At 56.7% G+C, this 22,555-nt stretch overlaps 1 protein-coding gene across 1 annotated transcript in view; it reads right to left on the reverse strand.

Moving 5' to 3' along the window:
• Positions 1-22,284, reverse strand: part of Vipr2 (vasoactive intestinal peptide receptor 2) — a 58,851-nt gene extending 36,567 nt beyond the window's left edge. The window contains exons 1-4 of the mRNA XM_046440896.2: positions 22,151-22,284; positions 19,972-20,071; positions 8,589-8,696; positions 6,586-6,683 (exon numbers count right to left, since the gene is read on the reverse strand). Coding sequence (XP_046296852.1) covers positions 6,586-6,683; positions 8,589-8,696; positions 19,972-20,071; positions 22,151-22,198 — 354 coding nt within the window. The 5' untranslated portion in view covers positions 22,199-22,284. The remainder of the gene's footprint in view (positions 1-6,585; positions 6,684-8,588; positions 8,697-19,971; positions 20,072-22,150) is intronic.
• Positions 22,285-22,555: the final 271 nt, after the last annotated feature.

The following is a 22,555-nucleotide window of genomic DNA, read 5'->3' on the forward strand; positions in this document are numbered from 1 at the left end:
GGGTGCTCTCCTCAGATCTCTCTCTCCCACTGTGGAAGTGGCCTGTGGCTGAATCCAGGGGAGTGTGGGCTCCACTGGGGCACTAAGCAGGCACAGGTCGGAGGATGCCCCAGACACAGCCACAGGCAAAGCGCAGCTCCATGAGCCTGGAGCGACTGCCCCGGGAGGTGAGGGAGTGAGTCGGCCTGTTAGGGCCTGGCCTCTCCTGGAGAAGCAGACATCCTGCTGTGGACAAGGCTGACCTCCCCGGGCAGTGCTGCTCCTGGCCCAGGACGGAGCTCTGGAGCACCATGCCTGCGGGTAGCTGCAGTGGGTCTCAGAGCGGCACGGCGTGCCATCAGGGCTGCCAGGCTGGTGCGCGCATGATCACCACGTTCCTGTCTGTGCACCTTATTTTAAGTAGCTACGCTGAGTGTTCCTTTCTGGTGGTGGCTGAGGGCAGAGGGGACTTTATTTTTAAACCTACGCATGACATTTCTGAGGTAAAGAAACAGCCACAGAAATTCTGTAGAACTTTATCCCACTGAGACCTATATTTGCGTATAGAGTTTATGATTTAAAAAAAAGGAAAAATTAGCTGACTGGAATTGGGGACTTTTACTTTACTATGAAATATTCTCATCTTTGCTTTAAAAAAATGTACCTGGCAGATCACCTGGATCTGATTCCAGACAAACTAGACGGTCATTTAACACCATCACTGGCTGACACTATGGAACATCGGCATCACGAAGGGGTGACAGGGTGCTCCTGGCTGGGGCCTGAGGAGCCACCATGGTGCAGTGGCACATAATGTCTCCTTGTAGAGACACTTGGGAGAGAGCACAGAGCCGAAGGAGGTGGCAGATGAGACAGCAGCACTGAGGGTGCAGAGCACAGTCTTGTTCCCACTCACCCTGACTCCTGAGGGACAGGCCTCCCACCTGGAGTGGACCTGCATGGCCACAGGAGCCCTGACTCCTGAGGGACAGGCCTCCCACCTGGAGTGGACCTGCATGGCCACAGGAGCCCTGACTCCTGAGGGACAGGCCTCCCACCTGGAGTGGACCTGCATGGCCACAGGAGCCCTGACTCCTGAGGGACAGGCCTCCCACCTGGAGTGGACCTGCATGGCCACAGGAGCCCTGACTCCTGAGGGACAGGCCTCCCACCTGGAGTGGACCTGCATGGCCACAGGAGCCCTGACTCCTGAGGGACAGGCCTCCCACCTGGAGTGGACCTGCATGGCCACAGGAGCCCTGACTCCTGAGGGACAGGCCTCCCACCTGGAGTGGACCTGCATGGCCACAGGAGGGTTCAGGGAGCAACGGCCAGGACTCGGCAAAGGCTGAGGACAGGGAGCCAGCCCACACCCTGTGCCCCTGCCGTGCTCTGCCAACTACATTCCAAACATGCTTTAAGAAGACCCACGAGGGGGGCTGGGATCAGGGCAGAGCTCTCGCCCAGCACGTGTGAGCACTGGGCTCCATCCTCAGCACCACATAAAATAAACAGATAGAAGAGTGTGTCCACGTATAAAAAAAAATTATTAAAAAAGAAAAAAGAAGATCCGTGAGGCTCAAACTGACAGGTTTCCCACCAACCTGTCTACGCCCAGAGCTGAAGGACAAACTTGGCGTAGATGTACTATTTTTTGAGATCTTAAAATTTCATTTTACTTAAATACAAAAGTAATATGTGCTCACTTTTTTAAATATAGAAAATACAGCAGAAGGGCTTTTAAAAGGGGACACAGTGTTAAAGTGCCTGGTGTTTCTGCCTTCACCAGCAGATTTCCCTTGTCCTTGTCACTTGCTGGCATCCTGTCCATGCCCTCTGGTCCCAGATCCCAGGATGTGACACAGGGAGAGACCCCTTAGAGCCCTTCCTTCTTCTCTTTCCTAGGCCTCAACCTACCACCCAGCACCTGGAGGACAGGATGCGTCTCTGCACTGTCCTCATTCCTTCTGGGGACCCTGAAGCCTGTGCTGCAGGCTGAGTGAGAGCCCCTGATGGCCCAGGAGCAGCCGCTGTCGCTCAGGTTGGCTCCATGCCTGCTCCTGCCAAGCCTCCTCCCTCCATCATGGCGCCCACTGCACACCCGAGGGTCCTGGGAGGTGGCTGCTGTTCCAGCACTGTCCCATGGGCTGGCCACGGAGCCAGCTGCTGGCTGTTCTATGAGAGGTCACTCACATACAAGGGGACAGCACCCGGGAGCACAGCCTCAGCCAAGCACAGCCGCACCCTGTCCGTGCAGAGCCAGGGCAGGACCTCACCCACCCTGCCCTAGATGGTCACACCAGCCCAGAAGCCTGGCCTCTGTCTCCTGCAGGCCAGTTTCCCTCCGCGCCCATGGCTGCCGGCACCTCCAGGCTGACTGTCACCCTACGGCTGTACCCTCCCCGGTCCCTAGCATGTGGTGTCTGCGGTTTCCCTAGCTTCCCTGCCCCCCTGTCCTCTGGCCTTGAGGTGTCTCACCCACTGTGTGCCACTGTTAAGCGCCAGAGGCACAGGGCCCATAGTTTTTCTGGTCCTGGGACTGACCTGTTTATGAACACAGGTCAGTCTCGGGGCTCCTGTGGGCAGCTCTGGGTCCCACTCTCTGCCCACCCACCCAGGTCCCTGGCCTAGATCTCCATGCCCCACTTGTCCCTCGCTGGTGTACCATCCGGGATCCCCTTTATCTCCTGCCACTGGCCACCCGGAACACGGCTTGCACCTCGAGGAGAAAGACAGACACTGCGGCTGGGGCCCTGGAAGCTGCAATCGCTGTTGGAACCAGCAGCACACAGGGCTCTGGGTGAGTCCCCTGGGGCTTCTTGGCCATTTCAGGGCTCCTGGCCTGTGCGCATGAGCTGGGGAGCAGAGCCCTGGGCAGGTGGCTCTCAGGGCCTCTGCTGGATGCCTCCTGACAAGCCGGGACCATGTGTGCCCCCAGGGCTGCTCCAGGTGGGTGCCTGCACAGGGTGCCGGCAGCATCAGTGCTGAGCTGAGCCTCAGTGGCCAAGAGCCTCGGGGGAGTGAAGTCGGCGCCGGAGGGAGAGCTCCCGGGCGGGAGCTGGGAGGAGAGGGCACACATATTTTTAGGAATATGGCATAATCTGGAAGAAATGTATCCACTTGATACATGGAGGCCTGAAGTGCCAAACAGTGCGTGGCTAAATTTAGCTGATGTGGTCTTTGTTTAAGAACTGCACAGGCAAGGCACAGGTGGAGGCCTGCGGCAGACCCCTGGCAGGACAGCGTGCTGCATCCGCGTGGCCTGGCCCGGCGCGGAGACTGGTCGTGAGGGGAGAAGCCGCGGGAGTGCCCAGTGGGGCCTCAGGATCAGCTGCTGCACCCCTCTCATGTGTGCCCGGAGGGACCTCCCAATACAAAGGAGGGCTGCTGCCCTGTGGGTAGGGGAGCAGGGCTCAGCCCTACCGCACACCACCAGCAGGGCTCTCCACCTGTGCAGACCTGGAGAACCCTGAGCCGCGCCTCGCCAGCGCGCCTCAGACCCCACGGGGGCGGCTGAGGCCCAGGGAGCAGGCTGCACACTCTGCTTGTGTCCCCTTGGCCAGATGAGGCCCAGGTGGGGAGGCTCCTGTTGGTTCTTGTGCCAGAGGCCCTGGGCCCACACCTGGCTCCTGGTGGGGACGTCCAGTGTGACGCCACTTTGTTTTCTGGATCTCTGGCACACAGTGAAGCCTGTGGTTTCTACAGAGGTTAATCTTCTCTTGAGTTTAACTATTCTGAAACCTGTGATGACCGCACACTGACACGGCTGACCTTGACTGTGCGAGTGGGAATCCAAGGAAGATACCAATCTGGGAAGAGGGCCGAAGACTGAAGAGAGGAGCAGCAGCTGGGGGACCCAGCCTCGTGCTCACCTGCAGGGGACCGGACTCAGGTGGCACATACTGCAGGGCCCCCTGGCCTTGCGCTCCGGGTCTGAGCCATTGTTATCCCCCTAATACTCCAAGTATCCAAAGTATCCAAAGAGCATGAACCACCCCCAGGGAGGACGCCGTCGCTGGTCTTGTGCCGTCATTTTTATTGCTTTCTCATATTGAAGTGTTTTGACTCTCTAATCCCTTACCAGGAAATGGGCATTTAGGGCACTTGCAGAGTCTCTGAAGTGTTAGTGGAGAGCTAGTTCCTCAACTAGACAGACGCACGGGAGCAGACGCTGGGCCACACGCAGGCGGCTTCAGCTTCGAACCCTACAAGGAGGACCAAGGGACCGGGAGGGGTCTTCTAGACGGTGTCCCCAGAAATGACCCCCTGGTGCCACCCAGAGGGTTAGAAACCAGGGGCTGTCTTGCCATGAGCTGCTACGACCACGGCGGGTGCCCTCCCTCGTCTCCGTCATTCTTTATGACCTGGGGACAAGCTTGGGAGGCTCCCAGGGGGTCTTCATGCCCTATGGAGTGCATCCCTGAGGCTTGGGCCATGACCCCTGGGACCTGCGCCCAGTTCTGGATGGACATTGCTGGTAAGGCCTCAGGATGGTGCTTGGCCCCAGCAAGTGTCCTGCTGTATGTACTCAGAGCTCAGCCGCGAGGGGTAGCTGTGTGGTGAGGCTCAGTTTGGGGGCTGTGCATGGCAGGTGATCCACCACCCCTGTGCCTTCAGAAACCCTGGGACTCCTGGTCACTCCTGGTCTCCAGCCCCTACATCTGGCTGAATCTCAGGGTTTGGACCCAGGCAGGAAGGTCACTGCCAAAGTCACCCCACTCCATAGCCATTGCCCCTGCTCTGGGTCAGAATTCAGGGCCTCAGCAAAGAACCTCCTCTCCACAGAACAGCCCCTCAGCTGGGGTAGAAGCCTTGTTCTCAGAGCCTATAAGTGGACTCCTGGAGAGACCCTGAGTCCATTCTAACCCCGTGGAAATGTTGTGAACTCACAGGCAGCATGTGCAGGCCAACCCTGGCTCTGAGCTGGGCTCTCTGTTGGGGCCACTCAGTGAGTCCATCAGCTGCTGAGGTCAGGGGTGAGGCACGAGGCCTCGCTCTGGTGTCTGCTCCTCCCAGGAGCACGCCTAGAGGCTCACGCTCGGCCTCCTGTGCGGCACCAGGGCAGCGGATATGGGGTCCAGAAGCCAAAAGGAACCAACACTGGTGCACCTAGGGGTGGCACTGTAGGTGCTGGCTGCACCCTAGCCCTGTCTCCCTGGCCCCGGGACCTGGCCGAGGCGGGGAGTCAGTGACATCCAGTGTGTCTTGTAGTCACTGAGTTCAGAACATCTGATGGCCCGTACACTCGACAGCTCTCTACCTCTGAGAGACCAGTGCCACCAGAGGCCACAGGCTCTGGGGACAGTGCAGAGAAGCTAACGGTGGTGATTAGCATAACGGAGCAGGGCCCTCACAGGATCAGAGGGGCAGGCAAAGAAACCCAGTCCCCTCCCTCCCTGGATCTCCTTCCTGTCTTCCCGGGAGCACAGGACACAGCCAAGGTCCAGCCATGACTGGCAGGGGCTCAGCTGGGGTTTAGCCCAGGCTCCTGGGAGGCTCCCTCTGAGTGAGGAACCCAGGACACTCAGTGGGCTCTTCCTCCACCGACACTGGACCCACATAGTGGGACAACTAGCAGGAGCGTCCAGCCCAGGTGGGGATGTCAACCCACACAGCACAGAGGGTAGGGGCGGGGTGACCCGGTCCTACAGGAAAGCCAGTGCGGGCACTAGGGAGCCTCGCCTCCCGTCTCCGGCAGGGCCCCATGAGGGTGTGCAGCACAGAGTTCTCTAACGCCTTCTCTGACCCCGGCTTTTCCTCTAAGACCCAGAGAGGCCACAGTGGTCACTGTGCTCACCCACCACCCCTCCACCCCCTCAGGCAGGTGGACCTCCCAACCCTAAGGACAGTGCTGACCCAGAGCAGAGATACCTCCTTTCCAAGTGTTGCTTCTAACTCAGGGGGAAGAGAATTGGCTTTGAACTGAAACCCTAGAGAAGAAGGGAGAGCCCCAGGAGCCGGGAGGTGGGGACGCAGCACTGCCGGGCCTGGGAGAGGCCCCCACGAGGGAGGGGCCAGCCGCCTGCCCCCTGCCAGTTCTCAGGCCGGCACCTCTCTGTGCAGGCCTGGTGGTCTGAATAGGGGCCTGCAGGTTTACAAGGTGCTCGCCTACCGGGGCAGCAAGGAGGGGACAGAGGCTGAGGGCAGGGACCGCGAGTGGCCTGGGGGCGAAGTGAGCCACAGCTGTGTGCCTGGGCACAATTGGGCTGGGCAGATGTTGGGGTGGGGTGGACTCACTCCACACAAGAACGTCGTCAGCTACTCTGGAACACAGTGCCCCCGGCCCCCTTGGAAATGCAGCCACGAATGCGCACCACCAACTGGGGGGTCACGGCCACCCTGCCCAGGCCCAGCGAGACCAAGATAAACCAGCCTGGGGCTTGGGAAGGGCTGGTCTGGTCACACCTGGCAGGCGTGGGGCTAAGCTGCGCGTGGCAGACCAGACCCAGGATGGCGAGGAGACACAGGAGAAGCTGCACCGGTCCAGGTGGAGGAAAGCTGAGCCCACCCACCCGCCAGGCCCAACCCTCCCTGCCCGCCAGGCCTCTGTGCCATGGCCGGGTCTGGACAAGGGGCCGCTCTGGGCGGCTAGGAGGAGGAGCCTACCTTGCCCTCGTCCTCGGGGTCACTGTAGCCACAGGCCTCGATGAAGTCAGGAAATGCCTCTGACCACCCCTCACTCGTGCAGTTTTTGCTTATGTTTCCTGGAAAGTGAAGTTCAGATGTCTTACCCACAGGTCCTCAAAAACTGTCCCAAGTGTGCTTCTCTCAGTCAGCGGACTCCACGGAGGCCACCTTTCACAACCTGCCATAGACTAGGTGGGGCCCAAGAGATGCGAGTGGACACTCAGGCCATAAAATGGGAGAAACAGAAGTAAAATTGCAATTGCTCTAAGTGCTGCCACCTTGGAGCAGAATGAAAATCTTGGCCGATTCCATGTCCTGCCAACTTAAGGGGCAGTTAGAGCCAGGCCTGGTCACTCTGGAGCCCACCGCCATGTCTTGCCTGCCCTGCCTGGCTCCTGGTCCCCTCTGCTCCTCGCCTGCCCCCAATCTGCACTGTCAGGAATTGAGTGCTGGGGCTCCACGTGGCCGCGGCTGGATGGAGGTGGCTGAGGTTAAACTTCAAGGACAAAGGCAGCTGTGATGGTAAAATCCCACCTCTCCACCCAGGCAGCCCACCACTGGTTCCCGGCCCAGAATTGCAGTGTTCCCTGATGACAAGCTGGTGTCCTTGGAGAAGAACACACAGAAGAGCAGGTGGCCCCTGCCAGGGTGGGGTGGGAAAACTGAGTACCCCCCGTCCTCGGGCAGAGCCGGTGTCAGCCATGTGCAGCCTGCGCTCTGTAGAGCTGCTGCCCTCCTGGGCTGAGGGAGCCGAGGGCCCGGGGCCTTTGGGTCTAGAAGCATTGCCCTCATTCGTTTCCAGGGAACCCGGGGGCAGGTGGGAAGGCAAGGTCCCAGAAGTCAGATGCCACTGAGGGGGAGACAGGCTTAGTGCTTCAGAAGCCCTGACTGCCGCATCCACCTGCTGAATGGCTTAGAGGAGTCAGACTCAGCCACAGGCAAGTTCCCTCCTTCTTGGTGCCACCTGCCGAGCAGCTCCTGCCAGGCGGGGTGGCAGAGTGGCCCAGCCTGCCTGGCCCGACTGTGGGTTTGAGAGAGTGTGGCCTCTGGGACCTGCTGGTCCTCCTGAGGTCTCTCTCTCTCTGGCTGGCGGGGCCTCGACTGCTTGCTGGCTCCGTGAATGGACTTGGATTTCCACGACAATATTCAGTAGAGAAGTAACTGACTGGATGGAAAGTTTAAAAGGCCAGATGATCTAGAATGTTCAGGTCCTGGAATTGGAGGGGCCAGGCCGGGCGAGCTCTGCCTGACTGCGGCCTCACGGCTCCTTCCTGGCTCGCTCTCCTTCTCCAACCACGGCCAAAACTCTGTTCTCAAGGTTTAGCCCCCGGCATCTGCCAGATCAGAGCAGATCCCCCACCTCCCTGTCTGCAGGTGTGTCTTCCACGCTGGCTTTCCAGGTGGGTCTCTCCATGTTACGAAGATCTGACCACTTATGAAAACAAAGCAAGCGCTCCTTTAAGCACCCACTGGGCAGCGTCACCAGGTGCAGAGCAAGCCCCAGCACAGGGCCCAGGGCAGCGTCCAGGCTCTGCAGAGAACTGCAGACTTCAGGGGATGTCAGGCTGGTCAGCACAGTGGGGCCCGGGGCTGAGCCATCAGATGTCTCCTAGCATGAGAGGCTGCCCTCCTGCCAGAATCACAGCTGCAGGGGGCTAACTGTCTCCGCCCCCTCTGGACTCACGATGCTCCCTGGGACTGTGGGAACCCAGCCCGCAGGCTCACAGGGACCCACTGAGCCTCGTGACTCTCCACTCCTGGCTCCCACCCAGGCCCAGCCCCATGCTCTGGCTCTCCTGTGTCTGCCAGGCCTGGCCTGTCCCCGCGACCTGCCCTGCTGCCCACGTAGGTGGGGTGGAAGACCTCTGTGTCTTGTTGTTCCCTGGCAGCAGGAGGAGCCAGAAGTCACCAAAGGAAGTGGAGACACCAGTTCTCAGACACAGACACTGTGGGGAGCACAGGAACGAGCACACACAGCCCACCTGGTTTGTTGTAGAAATGGCTGAACACCTGGGGACAGGGCACGGTGACCGTCTCCCCCACCTCTGCAGGGCGCCAGCAGGTGATGTTGTCCCAGACACCAGGGCAGGCTGGAAGGAGAGGCAGAGAGTGAGGGTGCCAGCCCCAGGAGGTGGCAGGGAGGCCATGAGTTAGACACTGCTGTGTCCACTCTGATTAGCTTTGGAGAAACCATCAGGAACGCAGTATAAAGCATTTGGATAATGTTGTACTATGTAATTTTCAAGTTTTATTTCATTTTTAATTGGCAAGTATGGGATGAAAGTGTTGTCGAACCCTGCACATTGAGGGTTCAAGCCAGGCTGATCGGCACATACGTTGCCTCAGAGACTTACTTCTGTATGGTGACAACATCTTAAATTCATTCTTTTGGCATTTTAAAAATGCAATTCATTATTATTAGGCATGTTCACTTGCTGCAATGATAGGGCACCAAGACACACTCCTGTCCCACAGCATGGCCAGTGCCCCCAGCCTCTGACAGCAGACTTGTACTCTGTGGCTTCCAGGAGTGAGGCCTGCTGTGCCTGGCACTGCCCAGGTCGGCTGGGGTCATCCTCAGTGCACTCAGCAGTGGAGGCCAGAGTACGAGAAGCCTTTATTCCACAAGGCTCCCATGTGGCTCTGGGCGCCCTCACCTGAGTGGGCTGGCCCTTGAGGGATGACCACTGTCCAACCCACTCTCACCCCTACGACCATCCCCCAGCATGCCCTGGCCCCCAGGACCAGCCTGCAGCATAATCTGACCCCCAGGACCAGCTCCCAGCATGCCCTGGCCTCCAGGACCGGCCGTCCAATGTGGACTCTGACACTGCAGCTCCAGGGGTGGTGGTGTGCATCCTCTGCTGTCCGTTACTCCTGCCCCATCTGAACCGCCAGGTCCCTCCTGCAGAGGTCTTGATGAGAGCCCCAGAGGGATTCTGGCTGCTTGGCTGCTCCCTCACTACAGCCCAGCCCCGCTGCAGTGGCCCTTCAGGTCATCTGCTGGGCAGCATCTGTGGCAGCTCAGGTGGGATCCCTCCACAGGGGCTGTGTGGAGGTCTTTGTGCCCTCTCTGCTCGGGCTGCCCAATGGCTGCCGGGATCTGACTCTCCCCTTTCCCAGGGAGTATCCCTGGTGCTTACCCCTGCACAGTGGAGAGGACAGTCCCACAACATTCCATCCTGGAACCTGCAGAGATAACCATCAGACCCACCCACCGCAAGACCTGCTCAGAGCACTGGTCCTTGGAAAGGGGGCCTGCCCGGTGTCCTGAGGAGCCCAGACCCCAGGAGCCACCTGTCACTCCACAGCTCAACACATGGGACACTGCACGTGTTGACGTCTTCCTGCCTCCACCTTTCACGTCTCTCACCACCCCCTCTGGTTCACACGGAGCCATTTTCCCCACAGCCAGGCCATACTCCACAGACTGACCACATCAGGAAGTCCCAGCTGTAAGTCCTCAACAGCCATATGTCCATGAAGAAGCAGGATGAGAGATTATCTGACAGGAAGGCCAGGTATGAAGTACTGACTGGACTAGAAATGCTGGAATCCATCTTGTCTTTTGGAAGGAATCCTAGTTCCTCCCCCATTGATGAGAAAACTCAAAAAGTGTGAAGAATGATTAAAAGTGGGAATTCAACATATTTAAGCTCCAAACACAACTGATTCAGTACAAATCATCAGCACATAATAAGACCTGCAAGGTACTGACTGAGTTCCTGCTATTATGATGAAAACCAGGGAGTCACAGGCAGGTGCAGGGTCAGCAGGAGCTTAACTGTGGCTCCACAGCCATCAACTGTGGGGTTTGCTCACCTGCACAGGGCTCACCTGTGTAGGTTCACCTGTGCAGGGATGCACCTGTGCAGGGCTCGCCTGTGTAGGTTCACCTGTGCAGGGATGCACCTGTGCAGGGATGCACCTGTGCAGGGCTCGCCTGTGTAGGTTCACCTGTGCAGGGATGCACCTGTGCAGGGATGCACCTGCTCAACCTTGTCTCTCTTCTCTGTAAGGTGACTACTGAGCAAGGAGATTCTTATTCCTCTTAGCTCTACAATTCTAAAGTAACACCTGTTAGAAAAGCTGGTACCTTCGCTCTGTAGAGCTGCTGTCCTCAAAGCCACCGACCCTGGGTGCTTGCCATTAACTTAAAGCCTGGATGGTGTTGGGAGCTGACTTGGGAAAAAATTATTTTTTCAAGTGCTTTGTTCTCTTCTGATCTGCAACCCTCAGTTCTGACAGGAATTGTCCCAGGTAAGCAAAGTGCTGGCCTCAAAAAGCACTGTGTCCCTCATGCTCACAGGATGCTGTCTTCTCCGCACTGAGTTCACAGCAAGGGACACAAGAGAAAATAGGAGCTGGCCTGCAGGGACCAAGTGAGGAGGATGCAGATGACCAGGCTCTTCCTCAAGTTAGACTGCCCTGGACTTGAGACTGCAAGCTGGCCCACAGCAGGCTGGTCCTCTCGCTCAGAGAGCCTCAAGTCCAGCCCTTCTTGCTCAGCGCTCCCAACCAGTGCCTGGGAGCAGAAACCTGGCTCTGAGTTACTTCCACTCTCATCCCTTGTTCCCTGGAACCTTGCCGGAGCTGAGCTGTGCCTGCGGCAACTCAGCCGTTTTCCACCTCTGCCTTGCTTTGACTTTCTGCTCACTGATCCCTCAAAATAACAGTATTTGGGGCTGGGGTTGTGGCTCAGCGGTAGAGCGCTCACCCAGCAAGTGTGAGGTGCTGGGTTCTATCCTCAGCACCACATAAAAATAAATAAATAAAGTAAGTATTTTAAAAAACAGTATTCTTGGAGACCTGCTGTCACCTGGGCACTCAGGGGCTACCTAGTTGACCACACAGAGCAAGAAGGGCCCATGGAGTCTGTTTCCTGAGCTTGGGGGCATGTGCAGACACGGACACTGTGCTCTGAGCAGCTGCCCTATCAGGACAGCCCTGTCCTAGCAGCTTGGTTTCAGGACTTTCTTGTCTTGGAGTTTACTGCAAAAGAGGCTCCAGAGAGTGGCTGGCTGACAGAATCATGCAGGAATCAGGCCCAGCTTTCGCAGCCCCACAGAAGGTGGATGTGACTTGGACAGACAGATCTGCCGGCACCTAGAGTTTCAGAAATGCTGGTCACACTGCCAGGCTGCCTCAGACTCAGTTCCTCCGAGGACACCCTGAATGCTGTCCATTGGGATGGCCAAGTGTCAGGCACCTGTGACTGGATCTCATAGAACCTCAGTCCCTCCAGGGCAAACAGAACATACAAATTCTGCTGAATGAGGGTGCCTTGTTATCACTTGGAGGATGCAAATTCATGTCATTTGTTCTTAAAATAGTTGTCAGTGAGATAAGGAGAGCTACACCTATGCATTTGCTAGGCGGGGCTTGGTGCCAAATGCCACCCAGAAGTTGCAATTAAGAATGGTGACAGTAATTGCCATTGGAGAAGTGGTGGGGGGTGGGGGAACCCAAGGGAAGCATCCACAGCAACCACCATCGGTGAGACAGAAATGTGCTCGGAGGATAGAGCACAACAGCACAGTGTAAGAATACCATGAGCTGGGAGGCCACAGGATGATCTGAGGGACATTAGTGGGCAGACATGGGGTGACAGTGCCCTAACTGTCCACAGAGACAGAGACCAAATAGTCAATTGTTCTTTCCTACTGATTTAGCATGGTGTTGGGATGAGCTCCTGCCAAGCTTCTGGTAATAACAAATACCCACATCTCCAGCAGATGTTCAGTGAGCAACTACAATGATCCCCCGTGCTACACTGTGGATGGAGAGTCTGGTCACCTGCTGAAGCACTTCATGCCAGAAAGAATGGCAGATGCCTGCCTGGCCACCATGGCCCTAATCCACTTTGGGTTTGCTTGGGAGCCCCCTTGTGATCCCTAAGAGAAATTGAAGAAGCAGATCAGGACAGGAGGGGATCTGCCAACAGGGCTGCAACTCCACAGGTGCTTGGAGACCTCCCCACAGGGCTGCAACTCCACAGGTGCTTGGAGACCTCCCCACAGGGCTGGGACTCCGTGGGTGCTTGGAATGATGTCATGGGCATCACCCAGGGAAGAGACTAATTAGAGTGGGGCAAGAATCCCACCCTCAACTGGTGGGGAAAGCTACAAACCAAGGGTCCAGAAAGGCCACTTCCTGGGACATTGTCATTCCCTGGGCGATGGCCATGCATGACTAGAATCTCAGAAGTGGCAGCTTTATTCTGGGATTCTGGTGGACCCTGAAGACAGAAGTCACATTCTGGGACTTCAGCTAACATCACACCAAGACCCAGAAACAGAAATAACCAAAGCTGGTAAGTGCACAAAAGGATTTTCAAGCCACTTGCAGAGATACAGGCAGAACATATGTATTTAGAAATCCTGGATCCAGCGGAACCCAAACATCACCTTGCTCCAAACTGAGCAGAGTCAGTTCCTCCCTGGGCCCTGCCCGTCACTGCCTGCCAGCACAGGCTGACACCTAGCTCTGGACAGAAGCCTGCAGGGCCCCCTGGGCCTCATAGGTGCTGCAGGGGCAGCGGGCATCAAGGGGACTGAGTACAGGGGGAAGTGCACAAACAAGAGCCTCACCCAGGAGCTGCCTGCTGTGCCTCAACAGCGCCGTCTCCTCACCTGACCAGCACCTGCAGCTGCTCGGCGCGTGGTTGGTGCAGAGGGAGGCAGGGCTAGGGAGGACTGTGCAGGGCATGAGAAGCCCTTCGTGGCCCCTTCTGGACAGGACTTGGGAGTGCCAGGCTGGTCCTGGGATAGTCTCCCCCAGGTTCATGACTAAGGCTTGGGTGACACTTCCCAGGATTGTGCTAGGACTTCTCTTCCCAGGTGAGGGGACCCTGGCTCCCCCAGCTCCAGGCTCCTGAGGAAGCAGTGTGGAGCTGCCACCTAGGCCCAGCAGGGGCAGAGCGAGGCCACCATGGGGGGGCAGAGGACTGTGCAGCACCGTGGCCCCAGATCATCAGTCAGCACCTGGGCCTGATTCTAATGACCTCACAGAAATGCCCGATCCCCAGGAACTTTTGGGAGCTGCAATGGTCCCCTCATGCCCAGGTCCTCATCACAGAGCACTGGCCTGGGTCCCGATGATGGATGCCTTTCCCATGAGCTCTGCTCTCTCCCTCTTTTCTCTGAGAAAGGTCACCTGTCTCCTGCCCCAGGTGGAGGCCTTGCCCTCCCTCCACCCAGCAGCCCCTGTGTGGGACCCTGCACAAGCCCCTCCAGAGCTGCTGGCCTGCTGCCACCCAGCACGAGGCCATGCTGCCCCCTACGCTGCCTGCCCATGGCCTTCCTTGAGTAGGTGCTGGGCAAGGTGTGTACAACGCACTCCTCATCTTGGTCTAACCCCCACCAGAGGAGAGCCCCTCCAAGGGAGCCTCAGAGCCCAGAGGTCAGGAATGCCAAACAGGACCTTGACCGCAAGGGAGCTGGGACCCACAAGAGGAGACGCTGCCTGTCGTGCTTGGAATGCCAAGGCGGTGCTCACCATCTGGACAGAAGCAGCTCAAGACCCAGTGGGGGCCGGGGAGGGCAGCAGGGGGCAGTTGGTTCACTGTCCACTCCAGCACAGGGTGGGCTGGATGGAGCAGTCAGAAGACATGCAAAACTAAAACCAAGACCCGGGCACTAGGCACTCAGCAGGCACAAAAGGTTGAGAGCGAATGACCAGTGCCCACGGCAGTCTAGAGGGTTCACAGCCAGTGACACAGAAGCCAGCTGTGATCAAAATATTTCCTGGTCTTATCGGCAGCTTTCCCACCTTCTTTCTGCCTGGTCTCTGAGGGAGGACGTAGTGGCCCTGGCCACTCCATCACTTTGGTTGCTTCTTCCTGATAGGCTGATGCCACTGAGGTTCACTCTCAGGTCTCCCCCAGAAATCCCATGCTCCTTGGTCCTTGGTCCCGGCCCTGTTTCCTGACAATGGAGGGACATTGGCCTTTAGCACTATGGACCCCAATGTATCGCCCAAGCATCCACTTGGGGTTCCCTGCTCACTTCCCATCACCCCTCCCACCTGGCGTACGCGCCATGAAAACATCAAAGAGCAAGAGCATCAGCTGAGGCTCTGGCAACGACGACAGTGGGGCTCGCTTTTGCTGGGTCCAGGGCACAGGGGGGCCTGTGGAACACAGCCCCTGGGTGCGAGAGCTTTGAGGCAGCCTCTGAAGCCTGACTGGCAAATTCTGCAAAGCCTTGCAAACGGAGAGACTCAGATGCACATCCTCTGGGAGAAGCGGCATTTGGCCCTACAATCAGAACTGTGCAAAGCCAGAGGCCACAGAAAACCTGTGAGAGCCCCACGGAGGCACATGCTACTGTCCACCAAGGCAGTGACCATGGCCCCACAGCCTCTGCTGCCAGGGGGAAGCTGGCATCACCTGGCCATGTAGAGCAGAGCTGTGCACTGCTGTGCCTGGTGTGGAGCATGCTACTCCGGAGGCTGTGCAGGCCTGTGAGCCCCAGAGCCCCCTCCACTTGCTCCCTGGGAAGAGGAGGGGCCCCAGACCAGGGCCACACAGTTGTGGCTGGGAAGCCAGGATGTGAGGTGGCACACACACAGCAGCCTTGAAGTTGGCTGGCTGGAATCTCGCTGGTCACCTAGCAAAGGCACTGGCACCCCGCCTGCAACAGGGAAAGGATCAGCTTCTGAGGATGGAGGCCAGGCTGCTGTGAGAAGAGCCAGGGAAGCCCAGACCCCAGGACTGGAGGAGGCTGGAGAAGCCAGGAGCCAGGACGCTGAGGCCAGGAGGGCGGGCATCAGCTGGGGGCCGTCAGCAGGGAGCTCTCTCCTGGGACAGAGGGCCACAGAGGAGGCTGCCGGGACCAGTCAGCACCAGGGTCACCCAGGCCCTCTCCCGGAGCTCCTGAGATCCACAGCTTTGTCCTTCCAGGCATGGCCACATCCACCAGCTCCCAGGCCCCACCTCCGACTACTCCCCACAGACTCCTGGGGTGAGCCCATAGAGAACCTTATTCAGGGTAGAATTTATTTCAGGCAATTTTCTTTTTCCTCTGAGAAGTACATTTAAAGGCATGTTCAGAAATCCAAATCATTAAAGAGTCATTGATCATTTAAACATACAGGTCTAGGCACGGATCTGCAAAAGTACAGAAAAGAAATCTGTTGAAAACGACACAGAGAACGCAGACCAGCCGTGCACCTCTGCAGACCCACCCAGGAGCCTGTGCCGATGAAACACGGAGGAAAGAGGCGGACGGTGGCAGGCCATGCCGCCATGTCTCCAGGAGGCAGCGGCTCGGTCCTCATTCCACCGGCTCCACCCCTCATAGGCACAGGCCGTGATCCCCACCCACTACTGGTTCACACCAGTCAGACCGTGATGTCTCCAAGGACCAGGAAGGGCCAGACCACACCACAGCCAAGATCCAGAGCAACCACGCAGCTGGGCAGGGCGCAGGAAGCACGCCAGGGAGGCACATTTGTCAGGACTTTAGAGAGAGAAGCCATTCATGGATACTGATGAGCATTCACGGTGACAGTGAGACATAAGGAAGGGCCAGAAGAAAAGCGGGTGTCATTGAGTGTATAACATGGGTACCACCATCACAGACGTGAAAGGGGGGCTTCAGGTGAGGATACAGGGCCACAAGCAGCAGTGGCAACTTCAACCATGGCTTGGAATCACCCCCCCCCCCCCCCCCGAGTGCTGGGATATTGTTTTCCAATGAAAAACCAGTCCTGAGACATTGTTTGTAGGAGCAAAATAGCGTCAGCTCTTAGGCAAGAGCTCAGGAGCCTGGTGGGGGCCAATGAATGCCATAGAATATCACCCAGCTCTCAAGCAGAGCTCAGGGACCAAGGCTGGTCCGTCTGCAAAATGCACTGTTCAGATGAAAAACTGAAGCAGAAGAAGAGAGCAGGAGGCTGGCTAAAGGAAATGCACTTCCACAGGACTGAATGGCCCCGGGACTTGTCTGCAGGCGTGAGCTCCAGCACCGTATGTGCATTTTAGCAGTCTTTCACTATGTGCATGTGTCACTTACTTACTTTATTTTCTCCTCTTCCTTCTCCTCCTCCTTTCTCACTTTTCCCTGCTCTTTCTTACTTGGTGATGCTGGGGATCAAATCTAGAACCTCACGCACATTAGGCAATTGCTTTACCACTGAGCTACACCCCCGCTGCACACTTGATTTCTAATGTGACAATTTTCACTAATTCCTCAGCAAAAGCTTTTGAATTGTCTTTAAAGGCTGTATCAGATTTTGAAGCTACAACAGGAAACAAGACACCATCTCTTCCTCAATGTCAATGTAGTGGAAGGGCCAGAAACCACAGTGAGCCATGGTCACTGAGGTAACCACCGGGCATCCCTGGATAGTAAAAGCAGGACATTCAAAGCCAACAGGGAAGTGGCAGCTCTGGCTTGTGGACAAGTCCTTCATGGTGTCCTGAGGAGAGGCACTATCCTGTGTTCCAAGCCGTCCTCTGAGGATGACCTGTAGCCAGCATCCTTGGAAGACGGTCTCCCTCTGGTCTCCCCAGTGGCCAAGGCACTCTGTCTCTGAGCCACAGCTGGCAGGCTGGCCAGCAGCCTCCTGTGGACATTGGACTTTCCTGGGCTTGGGCTCCTTGGCTGTGACACAGATGCATGGCATGCATGTGGGCCCCTGGGGGCCATCTCTCCTCTGGCCTTGTGTCTCATCTTATGTCCCTGCCTGTCTATGGAACTGTGGCTGCCACCTTGTCAGTTTGCAGTAGGGAGCAATCTCGAACCCCACACGGTTCCTGACGGACAGGTCAACGTGGGTTTTGCACCTTTTGTTTTGAACCACCTTCCTCATTGGTCCTAAGTGGATACTGACCACCATGGCTCAGCTGTGGTCTCCACTCATGGCACAGGAAGGGATGGCCACAGGGAGGGATGGCCCAAAAGTGCAGGCATCTGCTCTGCCTACACCAACTGGCCCAGATGCAAGGAGCGGGCAGGAGGGCCCCCGGCGGCCTTGCACGTAGGACACCTGCCCGCCGGCTGGGGTGCGCTCCCTCAGTCACAGGGCTCGCGTCTGTGGCCTGGATGTGCCTGGTCCTCTAGTGGCAAGATCAAGTTGGACTCAGTGATGAATCAGGATGAGGTCACACAGCTCTTCAGCCCAGAGTGCTTTTAAAGAGCTCAGAACTGAAACTGGGCTTTGCCTCTGTGTGGTACACGCGTTTTCATGTAACAAAGAAGAAGATTTCCACATCAGAACTGCAGAATTCTCTCACCAGCATTAGAAATGCTCTCCCCCTCACTCTGGTGTTCTTGCACCAATTCCTCAATCCTAAGGCTGTAACAGTTGCTCCCACAGTTCCCTGGAACCTCAGTGTCACCTTTGACCCTGAGTGTGCTCTTGTCCTGTGGCCCGGCCCCTGGAGAACGCCTCCCCAGCCCTGGCTGCCTGCAGCTCTGGTTCCCATCACCTGCGGCATCTTCATCCTGGTAACTGACTACTATTTATATCCCTGGCATTTGAGCCATGCACATTTCTAAGAGTAAAATGAAGCACTGTGACATAGGCCGTCTCTGCAGAGAGCTGCAGGGCGGCCGGGCCTAGGGTCAGCTCTGCTTTGCTCCCAAGGGCGGCTGACTTGTGAGTCAGAAAGGTGGAATGAAAATCCGAGGCTTCGGAACATGCAGATGCTCAAGCAGACACCTGTCACTTCAGGAAAGCCGAGAGCAGATTCCCCACCGTGCCTTGATGGAACCTGCCCTGTCCCTCTGCCAAGATGCTGCCCAGGCGAGCCCAGGACACACATGGCTCTCTGAGCAGGAGCCCTGTGAGTATTCTCCAGGGTGCTGACTTAGCTTTCAGAGGGGATGCCAGCAGGGGCTGCAGCCACCAAGCCGGGAGCTGCCCCTGGCTCCTGGACAGTACTGACTACAGAGGTCTGCTCTGTTCCCACGACTTTTATTTAATGTACTGTTTCCAAACTTTTAAAAAATGAAATATTTTACATAAAGTTTACATTTCTGAAAACCCTTTGAAAACAGAAAGCTGGACAAATCGGACACACATTTCTTTGGGGAAAGCCAGACCCCGATAACACACGCTGCTAAGGGCCTTCTCAGAATCTCTTCTGGAACCCTCCAAGCCCTGCAGCTCTTACTGAGAAGGCAGGCCTCACAGCAGCGGCTTGCCAGGTGTGCAGCCTGCTGCCCGGGCAGCTTGTGGCTCCTCACAAAGCTGGACCTCAGCAGGAGCTGTGGGGCGGAGGTGCTATGGGTTCTCTGGGCAGAGTCCAACCATACACCCTGGAGGATGTGGCCAGCAGAAGTGCAGGGCACCTGGGAATCACAGGTCACTGACACTGGAGAGTCGGGAGCTGAGGCCCTCTCCAGTGTGGATGCAGAGGCCCAGGGCAGGAGGGCAAAGGTGCCTGTTTTAACAATCAGAACGGCACTGACCAGTGTGGGCGCTGCCAGCTGCCTGGGGTTCCGACCTTGAAACGGGACCCAATGGTGACGTGCTGCTGAACACACTAAGCACCCTGGGTGTCTAAGACTCGGGGCACAGAAGAATGTGAACATGATAGTTCTGTCTGGATGACGAGTCGAAATCACAAGTGGATACTTCAGGCAAATAAAATGTGTATTCAAATTAATCTCATGGGCTTCTTTTTACTTATTTTAATGTGGTTACTGAAAAATTCAGATTACCCACGTGGCTGTACCCCATTCTACTGGGCAGTGCTGGTCTAGAAGAGAGCTCACCTCTGACCCTCTGTGGGACACAAAGCTGCTGTAACAGAATCTTACTCTGACTTTCTTTCTTGAGGGAGGTAAAGTCGTGGCATAGAGTGGAGAACAAGAAAGAGCAAGGGCAAAGAGCTTGCTAATGTGGCAATAGGAATCGTCGCAGAGTCTTGCTGCGGGCCCCTGTGGGGCACCCAGGCTGAGTCCTCGGAATCCAGCAGCCTTCTGCCCATCAGGGGGACTAGCAGGCCCACGACATTTGCAGTAGGTCTGTTTGCAGGAAAACAAAGCCCCCTTTTCCTGTTTGCTTTCTGGTAAGTTTCCACCATCCTTAACTGGTTCAAAACCATTGTGATTAACTAAGATCTTAAAAATCAAGGAGTCAGATAAATGCTCACTCCATGGAAAGACGGAGCTGTTTGCAGAGGGTGACAAAGCCCACCAGAGGTCAGAAACCCTTGCTGTCATCTCAGACCCTGAAAGTTTGTGCTGTTAAGAATAAAGGAGTGTGTGGAGACCTCACCAGCTTGGTCCCCAAGAGTCTGCCAGAGGCTCACAAGAAAGTGCACAGTGGACCTGCCTTCCAGACGCAGGCAGACTTCAGCACCCAAGGAAGCCAGAGGGGGCTGGAGCAGACTCCTCCCGTGCCTGCACATACCTGTGTGCTTGTCTGTCGGAGTCCTGAGAAGCTCTGCACATTTTGTTTCTTCCTCCTGTATTTCCAGATGAAATCGGCATTCTGGGTGAATGCTGTTCACCTGTTCAAGGTTAAAAGAGAAAGAAGTAACTTAAATTGCACAAGAGGAAAGCTGGGCAAAGCGCTGCAAGAATGACCCAAAATCTTACAGTTCCAAACTGCTTCCAAAGTAAAATTCATTTAAAAGTAGTGACCTTCGTTTTCCCAGCATGGCTGTTAGAAAAAACAATCTTTACTCTTTACTTTGTAATGGTTTATAAAACAAGCATAAAACCTAGCAAAATATTTTTTTCTGAGCAGGAAAATAAATTAACATACTACATCGTATGTTTAGACCAACCTCTCAACATCAGGGTCTTCCACCTGCAGCTGGTTCAAGCCAGTGTGTGTTTGTTTATAAGACCACTTGGGGGCCATGCACCTGCTACCCAAGCACTGTGCGCTGACTCTGTGATCATTGTGAAGACCCCTGATATGGTCACATCTGAAACAATCCTATGAATACAGATAAAATTGTAATAATTTTGACTTTATAATTTGGTGTGAAGAGGCTTTCAGAAAGATTGGGAGAAGAGAGGTGGGGGTGAACATCACACTACTGTGGCTGTGTGGCTCCACAGAGACATGAGCAGGTTTATCTAGGACCCATGACAGGATCCACAGATGCTATGTAAGTGGTTACTCCTGCTGTCCACCCAGAGGCCAAGGACAGAACAATACAGGGCTCCCAGTTCAGAACATGTTTGGTGGCTAATTTACAAAGAGTCAACCTTCTTTTTCTCTCCTCTGTCGGATTCAGCAGGTGCCCATATTGCCGGCTGGGCTGAGCTGCCGGCTGCCATGGAGGCCTTTCTGCCTCTCTCTCAATCTCCTTTTCTCTCTTTCTTATCAAACACTCTTATCCAGCTATATGGTTAGTTATCCTCCTACTGATGCAGGCCAACTAGAATTCCAGCCAGGATCAGGATTTCCTAACAGAATTAAAAGGAGAAACTTGTGCTGGACACGGCTGCCAAGTCCACCTGGTTCAGAGAACATCTGAGCATCTTAGGTTCACCAGATTATTACCAGGGGCCAAACGCAGCAATCCCTGGCTTCAAACATGCTGGGTTTTCATATGTAAACAAGTCAAAGGTCCAAATTTCAGGATCAAGGACATTATATCCACTTAAAAGAAGAAATTTTAAGGCACTGAAAGCACTACAACATCCAACACTCCTGGAACAGGCAGAGCAATGACTATTTGGAGAAGTCTGGGGGTTAGAGCAGCATTCACCACGATAATCCCTGGTGCTTTTGGCCCAAGCCTGGCCCTGGGGTTGCTGGGGTTGGGGTTTGTTCTGGTCCCTCAGCTGTGCCTTCTCTGGGGACCAAGGATTGTGGGGCTCCTGGCCCAGGGAGAACTAAAGACCATCAGCGGTTCAGCTCTCCCTAGGCAAGCCAGCCCCCGCGGCCACAAGCTTGGAGGGAGTGGCTCTGCAGACAGGGTCTGTCCGAGGTAAAGCTCCACCGTGCCACGCACTTCTCCGCCTAGGAGAGGAAAGCAGGAAAAGGGGTCAAACCTCAAAGGGGGGGGGCAGAGTCTTTCAAATAAAGGAAAGAATTCTCGGGAACCACATAACGTAGTGCTTCACTCATCTGGCAGACTTCTCCGCAGTTTATCTTTTCGCACAGCGGTCTTTTAAAAAAAAGCATAATATTTCCAAAAGGAAACTTTCTTAGCCACGCCACATCTCTTCTGACACACACTAAAATAAATACGCGCCGATAGCAAGGACCAGGGAGCTGGACGGGAGGATTAAGCAACCAGGCAACTCCCTCTGAACGCGAGGCCGGCGCAGGTGACCCCAGCGCCCGGTGGCACCGCCAGGCCACAGACCGCTCGTCTGCTGGGGCCACAGAGGAGCCTGGACCCCGCTTCCGGCAGACCTGGGACGTGGTGGGAAGGGGAAGGGGCCAGCGCATCTCCCCCAGCCGGAGCCGGACCGCCACACGCTGACAGGGAATGTTGGGGCTCCCCAGGGAACCGGACCCCGGACCGGCCTGCGGCGGCTTGCGCTCCAGACCCTGAAGTGCGCGCAGCCGGCCGCCGGACCCGCCTCGGCCAGAGGGACCCGGTCGGGATGGAGGGCGCACTCACAGGGACCAGCAGCCAGCAGCAGCAGGTCAGCAGCGCGGGCGCCCTCATCCTGGGCTCAGGGCGCCGCCTCTGTCCCGAGCGCCCGCAGCAGCGCTGGCCCCAACACGGGCTCCGAGACTGCTCCGAGCGCGGCGCCGAACCTCCGTCCCCGCGGGCCGCGCCGCCCGCCCGGGTTGCCTCGTGCCCCGCCCCACGCCCCGTCCCCGCCCCTGGGCCCGCCCCGGCCCCTGCGCCCCCGCCCTACCGGGAGCGCACCGCCCCTCTCCACCGTGCCTCCGCGTCCCGCTCGCGGCCCCTCGGTCTCCGCCACGCGCCCCCCTCCCGCCTTTCCCCTCTCCCCGCCGGGCCCCCGCGCCCCTCCGAGCCTCCCCGACCGCCGCCTTCGGTAGTGGGGAGCGGGCAAAG

Source organism: Marmota monax, unplaced genomic scaffold (genome assembly GCF_021218885.2).
Source record: "Marmota monax isolate L192 unplaced genomic scaffold, Marmota_monax_Labrador192_F-V1.1 WCK01_AAM20220418_F8-fsc00275, whole genome shotgun sequence".
Lineage (NCBI taxonomy): Eukaryota > Metazoa > Chordata > Mammalia > Rodentia > Sciuridae > Marmota > Marmota monax.